General features: G+C 31.6%; 1 protein-coding gene across 4 annotated transcripts in view; it reads left to right on the forward strand.

The window, feature by feature from the left end:
• Crtc (CREB-regulated transcription coactivator) overlaps positions 1 to 26,397 on the forward strand; it is a 211,480-nt gene that overhangs the window by 131,586 nt on the left and 53,497 nt on the right. For 3 of the 4 annotated variants that reach the window (XM_072523620.1, XM_072523619.1, XM_072523618.1), the window contains exons 4-5: positions 321 to 465; positions 12,424 to 12,525. In XM_072523620.1, the coding sequence (XP_072379721.1) occupies positions 321 to 465; positions 12,424 to 12,525 (247 nt within the window). The remainder of the gene's footprint in view (positions 1 to 320; positions 466 to 12,423; positions 12,526 to 26,397) is intronic. The other variant, XM_072523621.1, reaches the window with a different exon arrangement.

Genomic DNA, 26,397 nt, shown 5'->3' on the forward strand with positions numbered 1-26,397 from the left:
TGCAAACTGTAATACTAAGATATGGCAATTATGAAAGATCATATACATTTTTATTTACAATATTAGCTTTAACCTTTTTTTTAAGAAAAAAAATAAACGGAATGTACTGGTTATAAAAGACCGCCGAATCTTGCATAAAATGAACACTGAACTAAAACAGTAAAATAGTTTCACAAGTATGAAATTGGAAATAAAGGTTTTTATTGTTATTTTTAAATTGAAATGTTAAATTTATGTATGGTATTTGATATAAGAAATTTTAATGTATGATTTAAAATAGGATACTGACTATTTGTAATATGTTTTTATTTATTTTTTAGTATACATCCGTCAGCACACGACCCTAGTATAATTCAAATACCAATAGCAAACACTGGCTCTCTGCCTGATTTGACAAATGTCGATTTTTCTTCACCAATTCACGCACCACTTGATCAAGACCACGATAGCTCTCCATATGGTTCTGTAAGCATATATTTTTATAATACATATATTAGTAATTATGTTTTTATTAAAACTAGAAAGTTAAATTTACAAAAAGAGGTAAAATTAAAATCTTAGAGAAGTTAATTGTAAAGAAACGAATCAGTGTGTACAATTGAGTTTTTGTGGGATATAAGTTCTTAAACTAAAACTTTTTTTAAAATACACTATTCAAAAATTAGAGAACCTTTTTTTATTATTGTATAACATTTACTGAATCATATGCACTAAAAGTTTTGCATAGATAATAGAAGCAAAACATATTTTTTGAGAAAGTCATCCTTATCGTTTTTCAAAGGATTCATTCGCCATTAAGATCAATACATTTTTGTATTCGAACAAACCCAATTAAACCAATCATCGAAGTATGCCAGTCCAGGATAGATTCTGAGAAATGATATTTTTGTATGCTTCGACCGCCTCATCCAGTGTCTTAAAACGTTTACCACTTAAATTGTTTATGGTTCTCGGGGACGCAAAGAAATCACATGATGTCAAGTCAGTACTGTATACGGGATGGCCCCCCAAATCTGTGTTCTTGGCCTTCAAATTCCAGGATGTTATACGAGCTGTCGTGATGCGAGAAGATGCGATGATTCCTGTTGTTTTGCGGAGTTCATCAAACAAATGGTTTTATACCATTCAGCATTGACAGTTTTACCACTCCCTAGTGAAATCGTGGCCACATATCTCTTTTTTTAACAAGCTCGTGATGATCTGTTTGCGTGCGTGGACTACTTTTGTTGCTTTTGACTCGTCTGGACGAAAGTCAAAATTTACGAAAAGATGTGCATTTGCAATGAACTGCCAATAAGAGCGTTATGTCACTTTACTAATATAATTTTCCATCAGCTGCCTTTGATCTGCCATTCTACAACAAATATTTTTTTTTAAGCGTAAGGCTTTTCTTTGCCTAACGAAGACTTGTTAATAAAATATTGTATTCACTGCTTAAACACAATTTAGTTGCAAACTTTCAATTCCATTTCTATTTTCTATATCTTTCTATTTCTATTTTCCCTATATGAACTAATCACTGCAGTTTTCTAACATTTATGTAAAATTATATTCTGTTCAGTCTGTGATTGCACCAAACCTAAACAAAAGTTATTTTTGGAATTTCTACTGGTCTTCTGCCTGTAATTTGTTTATAAAAACTACTAATAATGACAGCATTGTTAAAATTTATATTACGTAACAATTTCACATCATATCGTTAATCTGTTTAAAATCGTTTCATAAAATTGTAATTTTAGATCTAATTTATTTAATTCAGTACAATTATCTGTTAATGTACGTGGGTTGTTCAATAAATCCTTAGAAAAAGGTATAAAAACAAATTAACATATATGCGCAGATATACACGCAAGCATTGTTTAAGAGAATTTTTTCTTTTTCAAATGAGGACATTTTTTTTTAATTTATTCGCTCGATCGTTAAGGAGCGTTCTCACAGAACTTGGATTGGCGTTTTTCGTCGGCGAAGAGAAATAGAAAATACGTAGTAGAAAAAGACAAAATACAGACGGGAAGCAACACAACGTGGAATACCGTATTTCTTCTCAATATTTGTGGTTTACGATCACTGTTATAGGCCTATAGGGCAAAACTGGTCAGCGCGTGCTATCCTGTTGTTTGTCGGTAAATCGACCCGCTTCAAAAGAATCGAAAGCTAATGCACCACATGTCAATCCTTCGGACGCAGGTTGGAAAGGTACGGCCAGTGTCGTTGTAATTTTACTATGGAGTGGTCTAACGAAGTTGTGTTGGAATTTTTCACATTTTTAAATTACTCAACTTAATAAAATTGATGGCATACAACAGACTTAACCCTTAATACTCACCATCGGAATGGTCTGACTACATTTTAGGGTAGGTCGAGTGCATTTATCAAAAAATATTTACTAATATCACAGTAACGTTGAATGCCAACAGTTGTCTTTATTCTGATCGTTAATATCGATTTTCTGTTTCTTCTTGCCGACGTTAACCAGCGAAGAGCATTATTCCACAAGCTGTCTGATTCCGGCTTTATAATAACGATGGCAATAAGCTCTAGTTAAGGTACGCGCGCACTTGACCGAACCGGCCGACAATGGAACGCAGCACGCAGATGATGGGCTTTTTCTGTATTTAAATGATTCCTTTGGAACGAAAACGAACCGCTACGAAAACTCGAAATGGAAGATTTTCACGGTTAATTTGTAGAAATACAGGCCTGGCGAACCGGAAGTATTGATGAAATTTGTCTTGATGATCAGTTAAGGAAATAAAAAAGCAAACTCACTTTCCGTGTTTTCGTGTTTATTACAAATTTTGGGCACCCATTTATTACGCTTCCTTTTTGTAAGTTTAATTTGTTGTTCTTCTTCCATGAAATATGTAATTCGACTGACTAAGCCGACGTAATTTTGTAGACATATTTTTGTAAATTTGCATTTTGTTCTATACGGCATTTAATTTCGATCTATAGCGTTCATTCCGTTGCCGGCCGGTTCGATCAAGTGTGCGGGTACCTTTATTGTTTTTTTCTTTTTCCAAATAATCGATGTAGACGACTCCACGTGCATCCCAAAACACCGTAGCTAACTTTTCGGCGAATTTTGCATTCTTCGTCTTTTTCGCAGCCGTTTTGGTTGATCATTTGTTTCGGGAGGATACTAATATATCCACGTTTCGTCTATAGTTACATTTTGATGCAAAAACTGATCAGGTTTATGACGGAAAAACGTCATAAAAGCCTGAGAGTCGATCATACGATTGCGTGTATTCTCCATTAACAGTTAACGTGCCAGCAGTCTTGTTGATTTTTTTGATCAAATTTTTCGTGCAAAATTGGAACGACTGTACTTGTTCTTGTGAAAATCTAGCAAGTACTTTTATTTTAGTAAGCGTATTCTGTAAAAATTGTACAGATTTTTTGTAGTAACATATGGAAAACAAAAGTGAATAATTATAGTAATGGTGAGAATAAACAATTTTAACTGACATGTTGATATATAAACGATCATTAATTTTGTAACAACGATTTATTGACAGTTAATAGTTGTATTATTATCAATTTGTTACATGATTTGGGAAAATCTATTTTTAATTTTTATATAGCAATAAACAAATTCTTGAATTCAAATTGCTTTTAAAAAGTCAAGATAAGACTAGAAACGTCGTTTAGTTTGTAAATGTCTTATTTTAACGTATTCAACTCAACTTTAAATCACGAAATTTATCATTTTGAACTTATATCTGCTTAAAAATTCGTCATAGGACTATATTTTCCTTCTAGAATTGTATGAAACATTATATTGTGATTGGTTTGCAAAATGTGCTTGGTGGAACGATCGATCGGTCAATTGAACCGTTACAAACTAAAAAAGCAAAAAATGGTACATACCTAACCATGTTCTGTTTTAATTTTAAATTTGTTTCAGCTTTTGATATTTCCACATAATTGATAATTTCCTTTGTTAATTGGAACATCACGGGGACTTGATAAGACAAGCAAAACAGAAGATATAATTGACAACTAAATCCAGAATTTTACAACAGAGTGGATGTCTTGTTGGTTCTTACTTGTTGCAATCGTTATTTGCTCCAATTACCTTCTAATATTAAATCTCTTACATATTATACCCCTCTATTTTTTAATATCTTTACGAGTTTTGACATTAAGTCCACCATTGACAATAACGTCAGTACTAACTCATCCGGAAGAACATTCAAATATTTGCGACATTGCTTCTGACGATGTGTAACACAACTGCAGACGAAGCGCCAGGAAGAAATTTTTCTAGAACATGGCGCTTCTCAGTCATTAAAACCCGGAAACTATTGGCGACGTGCAAGTACTTGGATGTGATACGAGAAACGATCGTGCGCGAGTAGCGGAGAAATCTTGCATTTTTTACTGCACATTTCGTAGATTTCATAAATTCATATTGTCAATTGTCAAATTGTCATATTTCATATTCGTTTGTTTATTTACACCTTCTGTCACTGAAGAAAATGGGATTTAGTAAATGCTGTGTTATAAATTGTAAAAATACAACAAAAAATTGTCAATTTAAGTTTTATTTGTTTCCAACTTCGAAGCACAAATTACTACTAAGAGAAAAGTGGATTTATATCATAAAAAAGCATAAGTAACATAACCTAAATTATGCATTATTCTTGTGCCCGATTTTAAAGTCAGTTTGAAATAAATAATAAATAAAGGTTCACTTTTAAGTGTAAATTTTAGTTTCATAACACTCACTTCATTTTAACCCAAAAATCATATGGCTCAGAGGTGACTGAAGTTTGTCTAATTACACTTGCTTGTATTACATAGCTTTGTCCATTTTTTCTTAATTCTTCTACATTCTTAACATGATTTGCCACTACTAAAGCTTTTCCCTTTGACTCAGTGCTTGGTTAAAAAGTTATTTGGTGATTTACTTTCTCAAATCCAGTTTTTATTATTGCATCCATATTAACAGTAATGCTGTAATTTAATAATATATTTATTTGTATTTACACTACATACAACGTTTACCTTTTAATAACATACCGACATAACCTCAATCTTACTTTTTCTTCTTATTCTTTTTTGGGGCTAGACATATATCCGGTAACCTCGATCTAACATGAAAGCGCAGTAAATTTTGCTGATTTACGACACCAGGTGTCGCTCTTCCGAACTTGCACGGTCCGAATATTTACCAGGATATTAAACATACCTTGCTCATTTGCTGCTATAAGTGTAGTGTCATCAGCAAATTTTAAATTGGGAGATTTTCATACCAGCCACTGTTGCTCCACTTGCCCATCCATCTAAAGCCATCCTTATGACATGTTCACCATAAATGTTGAATAAGTCAGGTGACAACACGCATCTTTGTCTAACACCTTGTCTATTGGTTATATAGCTGTATTATTTAGCCTATTATTTTTTTCCCTTTTATTATTCGTTCTTCGCTAATAGATCTATTCGGAACATGATTAAATTACTTTTTTATTAATATGTTTATTATTTTTATCTTGTATGCAATTTAAAGACCTCATACTAGGTAATAAAGTCAGAGGGGATCAGGTTCTTGTAAAACAAGAATTTTTTTTTCGGGTCAAATAGACCTAAACAGGATGGCAGGGTGAATACTTCAGATGCAAGTGGCTGAAGTACGCACCCATAAATTGAAGTTGCATACTTCAGTTTAGATTTTTCTATGCTCGGTATTATTAATTTCATATTAATATCTAATTTCTATAATTAAACCTACATAGCGATTAGGAACTAGTATTAAATGAATTAAAGGTCTAAAATTTGAAGAGGGTAAAAGAAATAAAACTTACAATCAATTTATTGTACGCTTGGACGCTTAGACACTAGAATTTCTCTAAAATTTGGTTATTTAAATCCCATTTAAAACTTTAAAATAAAAAATTATTAAATATTTTCTCTAATTTAGTATTTATTTACAAGAATTTTACCTCTATTTTGTAAAGTGTATACTTACAATACTTTATTTTGAAGATCATGTATCCAATGTATCTCAATTATGTCACGTAATAATTATTATTATCAAAGATTCTGGAAAACACATGTATATATTGTTTTGGTACTTATTAGTTCATTATTGATAAGTTGAAAATTATTATAAGAAATGTAATTAAATTACAAATATTATTTAGTTTAACTTTTTATTTCCATTTTAAGTAGGAGTCTTTCAATATTTTGGAACGGCTGTTAGATAAAACACTGCAAAACGGTGACTACCTCTTTATTAATTGGAAACTCCTCCTCCATTTTTTGCGAGTTTAAGGGAGGCCTATATCCAGCGTGATAAATGAAGGCTGGATGATGATGATGAATTGGAAACCAAATTTGTATTTTGCAAACGGTTTATTTGTAATATTTCGAGTAAATTTAATTTTTTTACTTTTTTTTCGTATGTAAAATATCAAAGTTCGGCAATTAAATAGCTGGCTAATATTGAAATGATTTTGACAAGTTGACAAAATTAGCTTTATGTTCAGATATACGTGTTTTAAACTTCTGCCTGTCTGACCTATGTATACTTTTGGCCATAAGTGGTCTTATTTTTTTGAACATTGGCTTTATCAACTATATATTTAAGATTCATGTATTTACTCAAAAAATTGTTGTATTTTCAAGCCTTAATACTACTTTTTTTTTAAATTTGCTATCTTATTGATTGATGAACAAGCTTTTCTCCTTTTCTCTATAATCGTAGCCAAGTAACTGTTATTTAAAAACTTCCCATATCTATTTATAATACTCGTATTAAATATCTGTCATTTTACCATTATTACAGTCTTAATTATTTTTGTTCGTTGTTTTATTGCTAATTTATCATTCGTTTTGGTCTTTTAAGATTGCATATATCCTCTTTACTTATTCGACTATATGATCCCCTTATGTTTATGAACTGTATATGTTCTACTATGAATTATGATCCATTTTCTCTTTAATCCTCAATATATGCTTTAGAGTGATTGTGGTGTTCTGATGGACCGTAACGCAGTTGCTGTAGTCTTTAGATGGACCATAACATGATATTAACTTTCACCATACATACGGTATTGTCGCTAAAAATTGGCCAATGCTATGTTTAATATAGTCGTTATCTGATTTCTACTTCTATTCTTAACTGATAAAAATATTCCCGCCCCTATATTTCTGATGTATTTATTAATCTCTTTTGGTATCTTTACTAGCTAGCATTTATATGCAAGTATATTTAATACAGGGTGAGTCATGAGGAGCTGCACATACTCCTTCCTACCTCGTATGGAGGCCCCTATGGGGAATAACAAATGACGTTTAAAAAGTGTATGCTTCCATTGTTTAATAATATACAGGGTGAGTTGTGAATTTTGACTGAAATTTCTATTCGTCATAACTTTTGAACGGAAGTTCGATGTGTCTCATACATGGTCAAACATACTTATACCATCTAATCAACTGATTTATTCAAACTAGAAAAAAATTAGTTCGTTTTGTTCATATCAAAAATTTCACCATGTATACGGTTTTTAAAAACTCTAAATAGTAATAATTTTATAAATTAGACAAATAGACAAATAAAATGCCATATTTATTTTTTTCCTCACACCATTATTTAATTTTTAACTTAAAAAGTTAAATTTGACTATGAATTCAAAGTTTAGCAAAGTGAACCATCGATGTAAAAAAATGTAACTTGCAAAAAGTTAATTTTTTTGAACAAACATTTAATTTAACATGTAATAAACAAACTGGATCTAATTTAAACTGAAAAAAATCAGGTCCCGTTTAAAAAATAGTTCGTTTTGTTCAGAGAAAAAAATTTCAACGTGTATACAGTTTTTTAAAACTCTAATAAGAATTTTATAAACTAGATAAATTGACAATTAAAATGCCATATTTATTATTTTTTTTTTTTTTTCGTCACACGATTACTTAATTTTTAATTAAAAAATCAAATTTAACTAAGAATTAAAGTTTGGCAAACTGAACCACATATTTAAAAAATGTTACTTTTATTGCAAAAATTAAATTTTCTAATGGTCATTTGCTATTCCCCGTATGAGCCTCCATACGACGTAGGAGCATGTATAGGAGCATCTACTCTAGTGCTTTACTCTGATACTACACAAAGCTTGCTGAGTTCTTCCGTTCTATTTTCAGGCACTCTCTGTCGTTTATCACCCTCACAATTACGTTCCAATCTTTCTCACCAAGGAGCATTAATTCAACTAAAACATCAACTGCGATTCTATCATGTAATACCCAACTCACAGGTCTCACATACAGAGTATGCTCCGCAGTATCTTTATACCCTCCTTGACAATGTACACACAAATCATTCTCTTCCTTTCCGATCAAGTAGGAACCGAAAAAATCATGTCCAATGAGTACCTGAGTCAAATTATAGTTCACATCTCGCAATATAACGTGATTGCAGCCCTCCTATGTCTTCAGGTTAGTGATAAAACGTTAGTTTCAATTAGCCTTTCCTCATGACATTGATCTTCTTTATTCTTTATTTATCATCCTATCTTGCTCTAGCACGTTTTCGATTCTCCTCTATTCCCTTTTTAAAAGTGAGTCAGTAATCACCGCTGTCTATCGTCTTTAGTCGGTTCTAGCATCAAATCACCATTCTGGATTTATTAGGTATTTCAATGGTCTCTAGGATGTTAGTACATCATCAAGCGACAATAATAACCATCCACGTCACTGCTCTTGATTTGCGCCCTTTGATTGTACGAATGATCTGGCATTCCTTTCCCATTCTACGTATAACTGAACATTAGTGACTCGGTCCATGCATCAAATTCTTAAGATGCGTCTGTAAGACCACATCTCGAATGTAGAAAAAACATAAAATCTGACTCTGGATCAAGACTTTTATTCTGAGTGGTAAATCATGACTCCTAAAAATAAATTTCATCTTTATGAATGCTAATCTTGCCTTCCCTGTGCGATATTTTATTTCAGTAGAGTGGTCCCATCGGCTGTTTATGTTGATACCAAGGTATGTGTAGTTATCGACCCTGTCAATTGGCTGTTGGTTAACCAAAAGCTGTGTATTTAGTATTTTGCGTTTACCAACTACCATTTATTATTTTTTTTTTGTATTAAGTTCCAGTCCATACTCTTTACTGATCTGATAATCGTTACATTATTGTTTGTAGACCATCTAAACTGTTTGTAAACACTACTGCTTCGTCAGCATATCTAACGTTATTTAATTGCACTCCCTTTACTCCGTTTAACGCCTTGCTTTTGTTTTCCAGTGTTTGTGCGATGATATGTTCAGCGTATATGGTAAATAACACCAGAGACAGCATGCACCCTTGTCGCCTCTATCTATCGAAATTGCCTCTGTCAACATTTCTATTAAGATGTGTTATAGTAGATATAATAGATGATTCTTAGGTCTCTATCATCTAAGCCCTGGTTATATTATAAATGTTTCCTTCCTGATCTGTGTGGGATTGCAATTATTCTCTTTCTGTTAAGATAGTTGCTATTTATAGACATTCTACAACTCCCTTTTCATGTATAATTACCGTTTTAAAGTGCATTATCTATATTATGTACATTATGTTGTCTATTTTTTACTCACACATAAAAATTTCATCCTTCGTAATGCTGCTGCGTTAGCAGGCAAAATTTTCCATATTTCTTTAAATCGTTTTAGTATAATATGCAGACCTCGACTTAAAATGCAATACTGGCTGTATATTCCCCTAATGCTTCCTCTATGTTATTGTCATAATCTGTCAGCTTGAATCTCATTGTATAAACTATTATATGATAGCTATGAAATTCTTTTCTTGTGACATGTATAAATATTATGTTTATAGGGGATTAAGCTGCAATTAAAAATTACATTTTCTAACTGTTTTGACGTTTCGATTTCCGCTCCGAAAATCGTTTTCAAAAAAGATTATTTTAAATTAGGGAGTTGCCATTATAACCTAGAATTGTTTTGGCGCCTTTGTTTGCCAAATTGACGGGTGGCTTACATTGAGTTGAAAATTCTGAAGGCAGTGTTTGTACTCCCAGGATTATATTAAATTCTGATTGTTTTGTGTGTTTATTTATTATATGTTTATGTATTGTATGTTTATGTCTTCTTCTCTTCTTCTTCAGCCTTAAGTAATCCAACTTTGGACATAGGCCTCCCCAAATCAGTCCAGTGTTTTCTATTTTGCGCCACTTGCTTCCTTGTATCCTCCGATCTTCTTAATGTCATCAGCCCATCTCATTTGTTGTCTTCCTCTGCTTCTCTTTCCTAACCATGGTCTCCATTGTTGTATTTCTGGTTCCATCTTTTATCCTTTATTTGGCACCATGTTCTCCTGCGTCTTTTACTTTGATTTTGCTTCTAATCAATGTGTTGTTTTTTTTTGTCTATAAGTCTCACCCCAAGCATTGATATTTCCATCGCTCTTTGTGCCTATACCATTTTATCCATATTAGACTTGGTGAGTGTCCACGTCTGTGAACCATACGTGAGTATAGGGAGGATACACTAATCGTAAATTCTGGTTTTCAATATTTTAGTGCTTTTTAAAATCCAACTCAGTTTTCCAAATCCTGTCCACGCTAACCTTATTTTTCTGGTAATTTCGGCAGTTTGATTTTCTTTGTTAACTTTCATGATTTGTCCCAGGTAGATGTATTCCCAGGATGGACCGCGTCACTAACACGCAAGTACTCCAAACTTTAGACAAAAGATGCGAAATTCTAAATGAGATAAAAACTAGAAAGATGGAATACTTGGGGCACATTGTGAGAGGTGAAAAGTACGAACTTTTAAGAAATATCATGCAGGGCAAAATTAAGGGCAAAAGAGGTGTGGGAAGAAGAAAAATATCGTGGCTTCGTAATCTACGTGAATGGTTCGGGTGTAGTTCGATTGAACTTTTTAGGCGCGCTGCTAACAAAGTCGCAGTGGTCATGATGATTTCCAATCTCCGCTAGGAGTGGCACGAGAACAAGAAGATGTATTCGCTTACTGTTTCTAAATATATGTCGTTCAACGTTATTTCTCTAATGTTCGGTGTATTTGTCATTATTTTTGTTTTTCCCAAGTTCATCTTAAGACCTACTTTTTCCGAAGCTTGAAATAGTTGCGTCATCATGGTCTGTAGTTCTTCGAAACTTGTAGCGAATATTACAAAATCATCAGCGTATGTGTCATGACATTGCTGACAGCTGATGACATTGTGTGTTTATGTATTATATATAATTGTAGATGATGTGTCTCACTTTTTTAGTCTATTACTGTTACTGACTTTTTCTTTTAGTATTGATAACCAGAGCCTGCTACATTCGCCTGAAGGGTTTGATACATATTTTTCTTCATTAAGTAAGCTGCTTCTTTGATTTTTTCTTTTTCATGTCTGTTTCTTTCATGACTATTGATGCATCTTTCCATTGTACTCTGGGCTCATTGTCTCAGGCAAAAACAAATTACAATTACATCAAAAACAGAGCCGACAAATCACAGATATGCAAACATACCTGAGATAATGAGCACAGAGTATGGAAAGAGGCATCAATAATCATGAAAGAAACAGACATGAAACATAAAACATCATCTTACTTAATGAACACAAGTGTGTAGCAAACTTATCACAAAAATGTAGCAGGCTCTGGTTGTCAATACTAAAAGAAGAAGTCAGCAACAATAATATACCAACATTAGTGGAATAATAGAAAGTCAGAGACACATCATCTACAATTATACATAATACATAAACATACAATACATAAACATAAATTAAGTAAACACATAATACATAAACACATAAAACAATCAGAATTTGATATCATCCTGAGTGGATAAACGCCGCCCTCAGAATTTACAACTGAAAGCATTGCTATTTGTCTACAAGATCGAGGCCAAGTAAGTCACCTGTCATTAAGGATTAAGCCAAAATTGAGGCTTAATCCCATATAATCATAATATTTAACTAGATATGCCACAAGAAAACAGTTTCAGAACCTTTTTAAAAAACCTAAAATAACCTTTTTTGAAAACGTTTTCCGAGGTGGAAATCGAAAAGTCAAATCAATTATGAAGTACAATTTTCATTACAATCGATTGTGACTTAATCTCATATAAACATAATATTTAACTATTCTATAATATTTCCTTTTTTAATTTATGTTTAATATCCCCGGAAAAAGTTTCTAAATTTTTATACAAAAGTATCTTAAATATTTTAACAAATTAGTACCTAATTACATGCTGATAAGATGTGGCGCCAGTAATTTAAAATTTTCATTTCGCTAGGCATACCGAACAACTATCAATAATGAATTAATAATCATTTATTTTACAATTAGTCCTTAATTACAGATTTACCTTTTTGCACAATTACTTGTACCGCTCAAACCGACCTTCGTTTTTAAAGTAGTTTGCTAGATTATTATTTCTTACAGAGTCCTTTAAACACCAGCCCCTCAACACTATCTCCCACGAGTATACCTCTGAGTGCTAGACCACAAAATCGATTTCACTTCACCGTTTCTCACTCCCATCCGGTAGGTCTACCTTTTTGCTTTTTTATTTATTTTTTTTATTGTTTGTACATTTATTAATAGCAAAATTTGATTGGTTGAAATTACAATGCAGATTACATATAAAAGTATTAACTTTAATTAGTGGGTAGTATTTTAGTACTAATTTTTAAAGATAATAATTCCTAACTATTTTATAGAATAAATAATCTTCAAATGATAGCGCATTTTATCTTTTGTTTGATTACAAATGAGTTAAAAAAAATTAAGAAAAAATTTATTCAAAAAAGAAAAAAGATATTCTTGCCAATTATGACTGGTTTTATCGAAGAAGATATTTGAAAACATAGAGTTAGAGTGTGTAACCCATGCTTTACGGGGGATAGAGTGTTTAAGAACAGGTTATGTTTGTACTTAATGAATTAAAAAGGGTCAGGGAGGAAGATGGATTAAAAATGAATACAAACAAGATAGAGGTAATGATTATTGGCAGAGCTAATAAGAAAAGGATGGGATATGGAAAATACGAATATAACCTTACGAATATAGAACCTTTTACTATTCTTCTAGAGCTTGACTGACCTTCAAGTTAGGTAATTGTATTTGGCATTTGAATATAAGGTATTTGAATAGCCAGAAATACAAACATATCAGTTCTTCAGGAGGTTGACAACTCACGGCGTCTTCCTAGCTACATATTTACAAGGATTATGAGAAAACCAACACGAAAGAGAAGCAAAATGCCACCACTACACTGATGGACTGACGTAATGGAGAAATTAATAAATACAAACATTGCGAATGCAGTACGAGCAACCCAGAATAGAGAAATATGAAGACCAACGTCAAAGAGTAATAAGAATGCTGGTAGGCCATCAGCATTCATAATCACTATACATTTACTAAGATGTACAAAATAGAAGACTATTGTTGTAGTCAGTTATGTACCAGAAACTGTCCAAAACAATTTTCAATTTGAAGTAGATGCAAGACTTAGTTATCAACAAGGATTTGTGCAGCCAAAACTGCAACAGATGATGAAACACCTGTGACGGATTCGGATTCACAATTAAAAGTTATATGGGAGGAAATTATGAAACCGGAATTTTTTCATAACAAAAACTAGATAACGAATAGTTGCTTATAAACAATAGCTAATACCTATAGCAAGCACACAAACAAATGGTCAATGAAATGGAAAAATACATCCAAGAGTTGGTAATGAAAAGAAGATTTGAAAAGGACTGATAATAATAATATATTAGTCCAGTCGTCAGAGAGTTGGCCCCTAAAAATCATACGAACAAGCTGAATTTTGCAGAGAATATTAATGCAGAGAATATTAATTTTGGGACCACAAAAAAGATGGAAAAAAGTTTACTACTTTTACTCTCGGGCTTCCTCTAAAAGGAGGTAAAAACGCAAGAAAAATTATTTACCAAGAATCTGTACACCGTAGAAAAAAATATTTCAAATAAAAAAATGTAGCTGAGATAATTTTAAACAAAAAACGTTGTCTTAGAAACAACGCTTGGAGCAACCGTCGATTTTGCATGTCAATTAAGCGCGCCAAATCAATTAAATTTGTTTCAGCTCGACGGTAAAAATTCGATATCTCTTGATCCAAATGTCCTATCGACAAAAATCAAGATGCGTTTTAAAGGAAAAGAGTGCAGTATGCGGTTTTTGTATTTTGCCGAGAATAAACTCAGTTTTTACAAAGGTGTTAAATAAATTAACGCAGCACGATTTTTGCCATTTTTACGATTCTCGTGAGCTCAATAAAATCGATCACTTTCATTGCCCAGTTGTAGTAAAATTTCCATTTTTAGAGATCAATCTTTAAAACCTATGACATGAAATTTCAATTTTGAGTTGTGGGTTGTGGTAACAAATATTAGGCATTTGAAATATGAATAAAAAACGCAGAATTTAATGTTTTACATTACAGACGATCACACGTCACGGGAAATGTATTTAAGAAGACTGTTTTGAGTGTAGTTTATTGCAGAAGTTTTGTTCTTTTGGAAAACGTACTAGTGTAATTGAAAAAAAAAAAGTTTTAAATGTTTTAGATCGTGTGTTGTGTAAAAGTTTAAATCCAATGTTTTTTAAGCATATTTCAAATGCCTCACATTTGTTGCCAAAACTCAAAACTAAAATTTCATGCTATAGGTTTTAAAGGTTAGGCTCTAGTAATAGAATCTTCATAGTGGCCAGTCAATAAAAGGGATAGATTGTGTTGATCTCGTGAGAATCATAAAAAATGACAAAAGTCGCGCCACGTTTATTTATTTAACACCTGTATAAAATCGTTTATGTGCGACAAAATACGAAAACTGCATACGAAAGCTGAACTCTTTACCTTTAAAACGCATCTTGATTTGTGTCGAGAGGTCACTTAAATCAAAAGATATCGAATTTTTACCGCCCAGCCGATACAAATTTTATTGAACATTGATTTCGCGCACGTAACTGACATGCAAAACCGACGATCACTTCAAGCGTTGTTTCTAAGAGAACGGTTCATTCTACACAAAAATGCTTATAAACATTTTTGTTTAAAATTACCTCAGCTACATTTTTTATTTGAAACATTTTTTTTAAGGTGTACGGATTACTGGTAAATCGATTTTTTTGTGTTTTTACCCCCCTGCGGGAGGGGTTTTAAGGGGAAGCCCGGGGGTAAAAGTGGTAAACATTTTTACATCTTTTTTGGGGTCCCAAAATTAATATTCTCGGCAAAATTCAGCTTGTTCGTATGATTTTTAGAGTTTCAAGTGGCATTTTCGTCTCTGACGACTGGAGTATATAGGTCGGTTGATTCAACGCGGAACCCCATTTAATAGATTTCTCTTGCATTATTTCGTGGCAGTTTCAAGGCGTTTTATTAAATAAGCTTTGTATCTAAAATCTCCCAGACTACAATTATTCTAAAAAAATTCTAAAATATTAATCTGTTTTCATTTCCCGAATCATTAAACTCTTTTCATTCTTTGTTTTGCTAAACATTGCATGCTCTTAAATTAACTGAAAACAAAGCGTGTGCCAAACATTTTTTGGCGCGCATTTCCACTATTAAAATTACGATTGCAATTATAATTGTATTACCTATTAAAATCTGCAAAATTATTATTGGCAAAGTTTGGTTGTATTTTCTCTTCGAAATAACTGTTTGAAGTAAAAAAAAAATTCCATTATGTGAAAATTTCCAATTTATGGCAAGAAAAAAAAAACGATACTTACGCATTCATAGTCACAATATTTTTACTTGATTTTTTCATTTTTTTTTAATTCATGTTTGAAGTAAGTAAATCATTAGTCTAGAGCAATTTGGTTTCATGAACGATTAAGGAATCAGAGGAGCATTATTTAGTTCCGTACTCTTAATGCAAATGTGCCGAGATCAACAAAAAGACATCTATCTATGTTTTATAGATTATGAGAAAGCTTTCGATAAAGTATACACGAAAAATTGATGGTATGCTATGATAACATGAGAATTATACAAAACCTTTATTGGAATCAAGATGCCCTTGTTAGCAGAGAGACTGGTGATACCAAAATCATGAATATTCAAAGAGGCGTTAGACAGGGTTCCGTTTTAGCCACTCTGTTGATTAACTTATATTCAGAAGAAATATTTACAAATGCATTACATGGCGCATATGAAATATAAAACATATGAAATGTAAAAGGAAAAATTATCAACAATACCCGATGCGCCGATGACACGGTACTAATCGCTGACAGCAAGCAAGATCTACAAACTCTGCTGGGCAGAATCGTGCAGGAAGGAGAAAGGTATGGTATCAAAGACAACGAAAAGAAAACAAAAACAATGAGTATTTCCAAAAGTATCCCACCTGCAAAAAACATCTCGATTAGCGGGCATCCTATAGAGCAGGTAGAAAGATTCATGTAACTTGGCTGCCTAATTAATGATACACTTGAGGCAGATCAAGAGATGAAAAAGTGTACAAATGGTCAGAAACGCTTTCCTAAGAATGCAATCGTTCTTTATAAATTATTTTAAACTTAACACTGCGATACTGCATGGTGAAATGTTAACATAGGTGTTGCCAACTGTAAAATCCAAGGAAGAGACAGAGCAGAATGGTGTAGAAAACTTGAAAAGGTGGAGGCCCTTTAAGGGCTGTAGCACCGTGATAATGATATAGCATCCTGCTATATGGCATGGAAGCGTGGACATTGAATGTCAGTACAATGCGAAAACTGGAAAGCTTTTAGATGTTTATATTTCGCCGCATACTGAAGATTCCTTGGACATACCACGTCAGAAACGAAGAAGTTCTGAGACAGATGAACTAGGATCGAGAATTGATAGACATAATGAAAAAGCGAAAATCAACTTATCTTGGGCACCTACTTAGGCACGATAGATATAATTTCTTACACCTTATAATGGAAGGCAAGGTTGAGTACAAGCGAGGTCCTGCTATTTGAAAAAAAATCAAGACATCACAATAAAAAGATTTAAAAATAAGCATTAATTATGATGTAATGATCGATTTTAATATAGACCAAATACACCAAGGAACTAACGATTTTCCCATGACCCTCGTTGATACAGGTATCTGAACAAGTGCTTTTGATACATTTGGTGATAACAATATGTAAGAAACAAAATATGCAGGCGATCGCTGTTTGATTTTAAGTACTCAATGTGAAGACCGGTATATTATATAGACAAGTGACACAATTTAACTGTAAAAGCATAAAAAATCCTTAAAAATGAGTGTTTGTAATTTTTTTTGGTTAATTTTTTGTTTATTGCAAATATGGCTTCAAAAGTCGATTTTTTTCAAAATTATTAATAATTTTTCTAAAAATGCACAAAAAACTTTCATTTCGCGTGAGAATAAGGACAATATTACAAATATTGGACTTTAAAAATTGAGCAACTACTGCAAAATTGAGATTGTTTATCAAAAAAAGGTTTTATCTACACCGTTATTATGCGTAAACTATGAGACTACATGAATACTGAAAGTACCAAATTCTAGAAAAACGCTCTTTTTTTTCAAATTATATATATAATATGTATGATAAACAATTGAAATAACTCACGCAATGTCTCCTGTTCTAATCAAAGAAAATTTATGTTTTTTTTTAATTTGGGGTACCTTGTAGCGTAGATCATAAAAATGTTAGTTCATTTGTGAATTATTTATTTGTACTTGAACTTAATAATTTGTTTAAACGATTTAAAATAAATAATTATTTCGCAAAATTTTACTTTTCTCTTATTATTATTAGTAGAAAATAGCTATGAAATAATAAATACCTTAAATATTTATGTATTATAGTTATAAATAATATCTTTTAACAAAAAATTTTACAAAAAAACTTTTATTTTTTATTTAAAAATCAAATCTATACGTGGTAATTTTTCTTGAATTATGCTTATTATTTTTACAACTTCTTTTTCTCAAAACGCATATATTTTACACAAATTAATTTTTCTAAACTTTGTATAATTATTAATAAAAATTATGGATTTAATTTGTATATATAATTAACATATTACAGTTTAAATACTTAATTTTACTATTTTTATTTGTGATTATACAAAGTTTATAACAATTAATTTGTTTAAAATATATTTGTAATGTTTTTCAATCAAGAAAAGTAATTATAAAAACAATAACCATAATTCAAGAAAAAATAGCAGGTACAGATTTTATTTTCAAATAAAAAATTCATTTTTTTCTAAAATCATTTTTAAAAGATGTTATTTATAACTATAATACATAAATATTTAAGTTACCCATAATTTCATAACCCTTTCTACTAATAACAATAAGATAAAAGTAAAATTTTGCAAAATAAATATTTATTTTAAATTGATTAAACAAATTACTAAGTTATATAAACAATTCACAAATTAACTAATTGAATTTTTATAATATATGCAACGAAGTACCCCAAATTAAAAAAAAAAACATATAACATATAACATAGAACCGGATATATTGCGACTTTTATGAATTCAATTTTTGAAAGTAAAAAATAACGTTTACTTTTGCATATTTTTTTCTCTAATTTCTCTGATATAAAAAGTACAATTTCATTATTCCCCAATGAAAACAAGACATTATGACTTTAAATGTTATTTCAACTAATCAAACGGGCTATTCTTAAGTGTAAAGTTTTAGGAAGGCTGTGTGGTACCATTCCTAATATAAATTACAATATACAGTGTGACCCTCTTAGGTTTAGAACGCCCCTATAAAATTTGAAGGTAATAACTAATTTTAAACAATTGTTTTTCAAATGCCATTTATGAAGGTTCTATTTTTAAACATAATAATTTAAAATATTTATTCAAATTTCTAAGGTATACTACGGTTTCTTAGTCGAAAATAGAGAATTTTTTATTAGCGATTTTTTAATTAAAAAAATTTCTACGCCACTGGATTTAGAGTGGTTTCAAATAGTTATGACAAAACTTACATTAAAATATATTTATTATTGACGAAGTTATGACAACTTAAAATTTTAAAATTCACTAAGCAAGAGCTAAGCTAATTTTAATAATAGACCATCACTACACGAAAAAATGTTGAAAATAACATAAAAATTAAATGAAAGTATCGCACCTATACTAAATTTAGGCGCAAGCTACAGACGATTTAAACAAATGCTCGCTGAAAACCTGGGCTAGTAAATTAAAGGTACAATATAAAACTTTTTGTGGCTTGTAGACGTTTGAGAGATACATATTAACCAATTTTTTAAATATAAAAATGATTTACAAGATCGAGAGCTATTAACAACAAAATAAAGTATACAGAAAAAAAAACAAGTTTACAAAATTTCCTTACTTTATCTTAACTTTCAGATTCTGATTTACTGCTGTCATTTTTAATGTCAATAATGAGTGGCTTAAATTGTGTTTCAATCAAATTGTCTAACTCCAACATTTCTAGCTCCACTTTTTCTTTTTCATGTTTGACGCAGTTTTTCCATTTTTTCGTGGTTACAGCAGACATTCAGATAGAAATGGTTACAGATTCATGGTTACAGCTTCATGGAATACATTTTTTTTAATGTCATCAAATTTAAATGTGTGTTATTGACTGCAACATAATTCTTTACTTGCGCCCATACAAGCTTGATTAGATTGAGCTCGTAGTGGTATGGTGGCAACCTTAAAACTATTCTATTTGTACTTCTTCCGTTCCAAGTTCATCTAGTATGTACTTGTTATATTCGCTTTTATGTTGTTTAATGATTTCTAAAAGTTGTACTTTTAACAGCGTTTCTTCAAAGGTAATGTCTTTTGAGCGAAGCCAATTTTGAATATCTGTCTTTTGTAGCCATAATGGGAATTTTTTCCAATTTTCTGGAATGGTAAGGAGCATTGTCCACAAAAATTACGACATTTTCTTGAAGTGTTGGTAAATTCTTTTGGAGCCAACTTTCAAATGGCTTCCCACCCATCTCCTCATGGTAGTCTTTACTTTTGCTCGATTGAAAAGCACAGGGTGCATCCGGAACAGTTATGTGACAGATTAATAATCTTTTACCTTTTCCTAAAAGCCTTTCTTTCTTAAAAAACGATTTCTTGAGACGTCACAGAAGCATCCACCCAAACTTTTGATTTTGTATGACCAGGATTTATCTATGTCTCATCTAAGTAATAAATTGTGCTATTTTTAGCTCTATATTGTCTTATCTTTTGCAAATAATCTCTTCGCCATAGCACAATTTCATTTTTATCGAGTAGTAAACTGTTTCTTCCACGTTTTTGAAATTTAAAATTTATTGTATATAAATCGTTTTCTCTTAAAATTTGGTGTCATAATTTCTCAGGTCCACAAATGCCAAATGTATATCTCTATTTTTTCCTTTTTGCTTTTCCAACAGTTGTTCCTGTGTGTATATGTGGTCTATGCATGATCTTCCTGCCGTGAAGCCTGCCTGATCCTCCCCGATTTTGCCTTTTATCGCTTGCTCTATCTTTTCTCGCAGTATCTTCCCATATAATCTTCCTATTGATGATATTACGCTTATTCCTCTGTAGTTTTCGCATCGTTTTCTATCTCCTTTCTTAAATATAGATGTCATATATGCCTCCGTCCGTTCCTTTGGGAGCTGTTCTCCATTTATGGCTTTCTGAAATATCCATTGTATCATCCGGTGTAATTTTTTTTATCCGTATTTTATAAGTTCAGGTGAGATGCCTCCAGGTCCCGGTGCTTTCTTATTTTTGATTGTTTTTATGGCCGTTCTCATTTCCCTATTTGTTATTTCTATTTCTTATTGTGGGGATCTGCTTCGTCTTTGCCTGTTTTCTTTTCCAATGAATTGTGGTCTTTGTTCTGTTAACAGTTCCTTGTAATAGTCCTTCCATTCTTTGTCCTGTATATTTCCCAATTTAATTTTTTCTTTTGAGTTTTTTTTTCAATCCTCTCAGTACTTTCCATGACTCCGAAGTTCTTGTACCTCCTATGTATGTTTCAATATTTAAGCAGGTTCTTTCCCATTCTTCATTCTTTTGTTGTGTTATTTGTTTTTTCACTTCTCTATCTTTTTCTCTATATTCTTTATAAATTTCATCGTTGTTTTTAGTCAGCCATTTTCTGTATGCTTGCTTTTTTTCTTTACTTATTCTTTTTGTTGGTTCGTTTATTTCATAATAGTGCTGTTTATTTGTTATATGTTCTTTTTCTCCAAAGGCTTCGAGTGCTGCTTGTTTTATACTCGCCTTTATATGCTCGTATATTTCTTCGATGTTGCCGTATCTAAATTCCATTAATTTTTGGTCTAGACGTTGTTGGTATAGTTCTCTTATCGATTGTTCTCTTTTTCTCTTATAGTGTTCAACGGTTCTTCTGTAGAGGGGGTCTTGTTATGTTTCCAATTAATGCCCATTTTTGCTGTCATTAGTTTATGGTCCGTTCCGCATTCTGCTCCTCTTCTGATTCGCACAATTTTGATCTTTATTGTGGTATCTTGTTTGATTATTATGTAGTCTTTTATCGATTTCAGCTTTCGTGTTTCTTACTTCCATGTATATTTATGAATATTTTTATGTCTGAAGAATCCGTTGGTGATTTTTAGGTTGTTTAGTTCGCATAATTCAATCAAGCTTCTTTAAAAAATGCTTGAACTATATCAACACACGACCTAGCCATTAACAAATCAACAAACCAACAGTTTTGCACTACTAACTACTGGGACTCATCATTCGGCGGAGCGGGCAAACAAAGTGCGTGCCTGTCAGCCCAACCGACATGACTAAGATGGTTCGATAAGATGGCTCCAATTATTTTGTGTCATGGCTACAAGATTAAGTTTGAGAGAAAAAATTGAAATTAGACCTCCTAATATTAGCTACGGTGGTAATGAAAATAAATAGAAGATTCAATGAATATGTTGCCGTATCAAAATTAATTTAAAAAAATAACTCCTTACAAAAAAGAAAAGAGAATAATCAAATCAACTGGGGTATTTAAACAATATCAAGTTAAAAAAAGCTCGTGTTTGCCGACCAGCTAAAACCAATATTTTCAAAAAATCAATGTCTGGTGTGGTATACTGAACAAGCCAATTATTCTTCCTTTCTTCTTTGAGGAAAACATGAACTCGAAAGAAGTTTTTAGAATTTTTAAACACTGACTTGTAGGATGTTATTCATGAGCTTCCACTTAATGAACAATTAAATTTGTGTATCCAGTTAAATGGATCTTCTGTGCATTACGTCAGAACCGTGAAACAATGGCTAAATGACAATTTTCCAAACCGTTTGATAGACCGTGGTACTTCGTTGTTTGATTGGTTACCCAAATATTCAGATCTCACAGTTTAGACTTCTTCTTCTAGAGAGTTATAAAAAAAATTTACTAAATCCGCCCAAGAGACGGGTTTGGTAAACTTTTGGCACAACTAGGATTTAAACTAAAATTATGTTTCTATGTCAGTTGATGTAGGGTGTTCTTTTTTGACTCGGAGCTTAGTGAGCTTTAAAATTTGAAGTTGTCATAACTTCGGTATTAATAAATATGTTTCAATGAAATTTTGTCAGCAATTTGATGCCACTAAATCCAGTGGCGTAGGATTTTTTTTAATAAAAAAATAGCTACTAAAAATTATCCATTTTCGTCTAAGAAAAAGTATCGTAGTATGCCCCGAAAATTTGATTACACATTTACAATTGTCTCGAAGTAGACCTTTTATTACATGATATTTAAAGAAAAAATGTTTAAAATCAGTTAACAACTTCCCTTTTTATAGGGGTGTTGCCAGTCTAAATATGTCACACAATATATAAATAAATTATATTGTGAATGCTTAATCGGTCAATGTTGTACTTATAAGTAATGTTTGTTTAAAGTTTGTTGTAGGTAGTTTGGTATTTTAATAATTTATTTTATTTGTTATCAGTAGTTTGGTGTTTTATAGCTTTACATAATTTTTTATATATTTAACAAAATAATTTTCCTTGTTATATTTATCTACATAATTTAAAAATATTTTATCTACATTACTTATACAGCTAAAATAATTTCTACTCGGTAAAAATACTTAGTTTTCAAACTATCTATTTGGAGGACTATATTTTTGGACTAAAAAGGCATGATTATTTTAACTAAAATGAGTATGTATACAAAGGAATGCCGCCAATAGTCCAACTCTTGTTTTGGTCGCCCTACGTGAGCTTGCTGCAGAAAGTTAAAAAGTGAATCGAATTTTTTTCTAATAGCTGTTGCATTTATGTCGAATTGTAACCAAGGCCCAAATTTCAGGCAGTGTAAATCTTTATGTAAGTGAAATAATCATTTTTTGTTATTTTTAGTATTAAATGAGAATTAATACATCAAATATGGACATTGTACATGAATATTGTGCCAATTCAGAAATTGATATTGTATTTCGGGGAAACAAGAGTAAAGAGACAAGACAAACGTAATCAAAACCGATTGTTCAGAGAGAAAGTGAACTGAAAATGTAAAAAAAAACGAGAAACATATTTAAGATTTGGATCATTAGCAACAAAAGAAGCATATGAGACAACAAACTAGTAACGAGCGAAACAAATGTATTAAAATCAAATAAAGTGGTGGGAAACATACTCGATGCAACTAAAGAGTACATACATACACAATTTTTAACCCAAAGAACATTTCAAGTCCGAGCGAATGGTGCTATATCCTATCTTAAAGAACAACAAAATGGAATCCCACAAGGAGCGATTTTCAGTCCTACTCTATTTTTATTGGCAATAAATGATATAATAAAAATCATTGCGAAACCTGTTCAGGCAAGACTATATACTTCTGACCTAATTATTTACAGGCAAGAAGTTAATCGTATGGCGTCAATATTACAAGAACACTAGTAAATAAACTAGTAAATTGGTTCCCAAGTACCGGTTTTAGGTTTTGGTCTAATAAATTTTCAAATAGACATATCGAGGATAAACCAAATCTAACGCTTGAAAACCAAAATCTTGTCTATACAAACGAAATAAACCTACTTAACTGGAAGCAATTTCCACCCTTACATCAATACAAAAATATATCTTCACCTTGGATTATAAAAAAACTCCTATTCCGATTACACAGTATACTATACAGACGCGTCTAAAACTGAAAATGGAGTCGGAGTGGCAATAATTAGCAGCACAGAGATTCTCAAACATAGAATTCCAGATACTGCAACTGTATTAACAGAACTCGATGCAATTTGCCAAGCGATGCTGCACGCAAATGCAAATAAGATGAACAAAATAGTAATCGTGACAGATTCTATGTCATTACTACAAATAATTAGAAAAATATACACGCAGCATCCATTAGCTTTACTAATAAAGAAAGAACTAAATAAATTGCATACTAAAGATACAAGCACCAAGTTTCTCTGGGTCCCATCACATGTTGGAATAGCAGGTAACGAAGCAGCAGACAAAAATGTCAAAGAAGTTATAAACGACAACAATATCCCCATACCACCTCAATCTGTAAGTATGGATCTAAAAGCTACTTCATAAAGCACCTGTTCGAGAACTGGAAGAATAAATGGAAATCCACACCATCAAAGCTTCAGGAGATAAAAAATAAGATTGGACCATGGCAACTATCCGAGGTATCCAGACGAGAGCAAATAATTATTTCCCGTTTACGACTTGGACATATCCAGTTTTCTCATGAACATTTATAGCTCAATTTGTGATGAGTGCGGTTCACCCCTTACTGTAAAACTTGTGCTAGTGGAAAAGTGCGAGAAGTTCAATCGTCACAGAACTAAATACCATTTACCACACAATCTTAAAGGCATTTTAAACTCAAAAAACACTATAGATAACCTACTTTTGTTTTTAAAAGACTTTAATGTTTCGCTAATAACCTTATTAGGTTTATTTATTTGCTACCTATAACCTTATTAGGATTTATTCGTTTAAAAATTGTGTAAAGCTATTACCAAAATTTAAAAAAATATATAGTTAATTTTTTGTTAGAGGATTGTTTATTTCAATTTTTAAAATTGATTGATAACTAATAGAAATACACCAATTACAAGTTAAATTATCAGCTATTATAACGGGAAGTTTACTAATTTTTGGATCAAAATAAAAATTAAACGACAATTTTGATCCTTTAGTTTTGTACCTGTTTAGGTTTATCCTTCATCAATTTCAAAAGGTTAATTTCAAAAACTCAAATCATATTTGCACAATAACATTCGTAAAGGGGCCAAAATTAAAAAATTGGACTGTCAAGCCATCATCTACTCCTTTATTTGTAGGAATTAATATCGATGATTATTAGTAGCTTAATATCGATGTCGATCAATGTTCTTCGTATACGACTGAAAATTGGATCGCAAGATTCAAAAAATCCACAAATGTCTTAATGTTGCCTAAAAGTGTGTAGGGGTAGAATCATCGGATTCGATCTGTGCTTTATGCTTTATTTGAAAAATATGCAAACTTAAGCTGTGGTGTTACTATGAATGAAATTTGGGTACATTTCTACGGCACAGAAACAAAACAACAATCGATTTAATGTCTGGTTTTCCAAGGTCTAAGAAATGTCCTGTTCAAAAGTGTACAGGGGAAAAGTTCTTGCTTCAGTTTTTTGGGGTTGTCAACAAGTAATGATGATATATTTTCTGGATAAGAGTAGAACAACAACTGGGAATTACTATTCTACGTTGCTTACCATTATATGAGAAACAATTATGAAGAGAAGACGTGGACAATGCCCCTGCACACAAATCGCAGATTGTCTTGCGAATAATTCGTGATTAGTGTTAGAATTACGTGAACACCCCCTTATTCATCACATCTGGTTCCTTTTGACTATCGTGTCTTCCCCAACTGAAAAACTTAAAGGTTTGAAAATTTTCTTCCAACGAAGAGATTATAGAAGCTGTGGTTGCCTCATTTGCAGAGCAAGATAAAATTTTTCTTTAAAAGTTCTTGAGGCGTTACAGGATCGTAGGAGCCAGAGTATGTTACGTAATAAAATAACTTTGACTTTCAAATGTTATTTGCTTCTATAGTAGGCAAATATTTTTTAATAATCCTCGTATTGTATTAAGTACCTAATAATTTTGTTTCAATTCTATTAGTTATCATGAATTTTAATTGTTTGCACAAAAACATAATACTACTGTTTAGTTCGTCTGTACAGGGAGATCCGTGAAAGTTGCGGTATAGAGTAATAGCATATTCCGTCAAGGAAATGTGTAAAAAATGGCAATATATAATGTTATAGTTTTATTTTTATTGTTACTTTAATAATCTTTTTTCCTTAAATTATCCAAACTAATTAACATTTTCAGCAAAAAATTTATGGAAAAAAAAACAAAAAATATTTAAATGAGATCATTTATAATCTGTTCATATGCTTTGTACAAAATGAC

This window comes from Diabrotica undecimpunctata, chromosome 2, assembly GCF_040954645.1.
Source record: "Diabrotica undecimpunctata isolate CICGRU chromosome 2, icDiaUnde3, whole genome shotgun sequence".
NCBI classification, from domain to species: domain Eukaryota; kingdom Metazoa; phylum Arthropoda; class Insecta; order Coleoptera; family Chrysomelidae; genus Diabrotica; species Diabrotica undecimpunctata.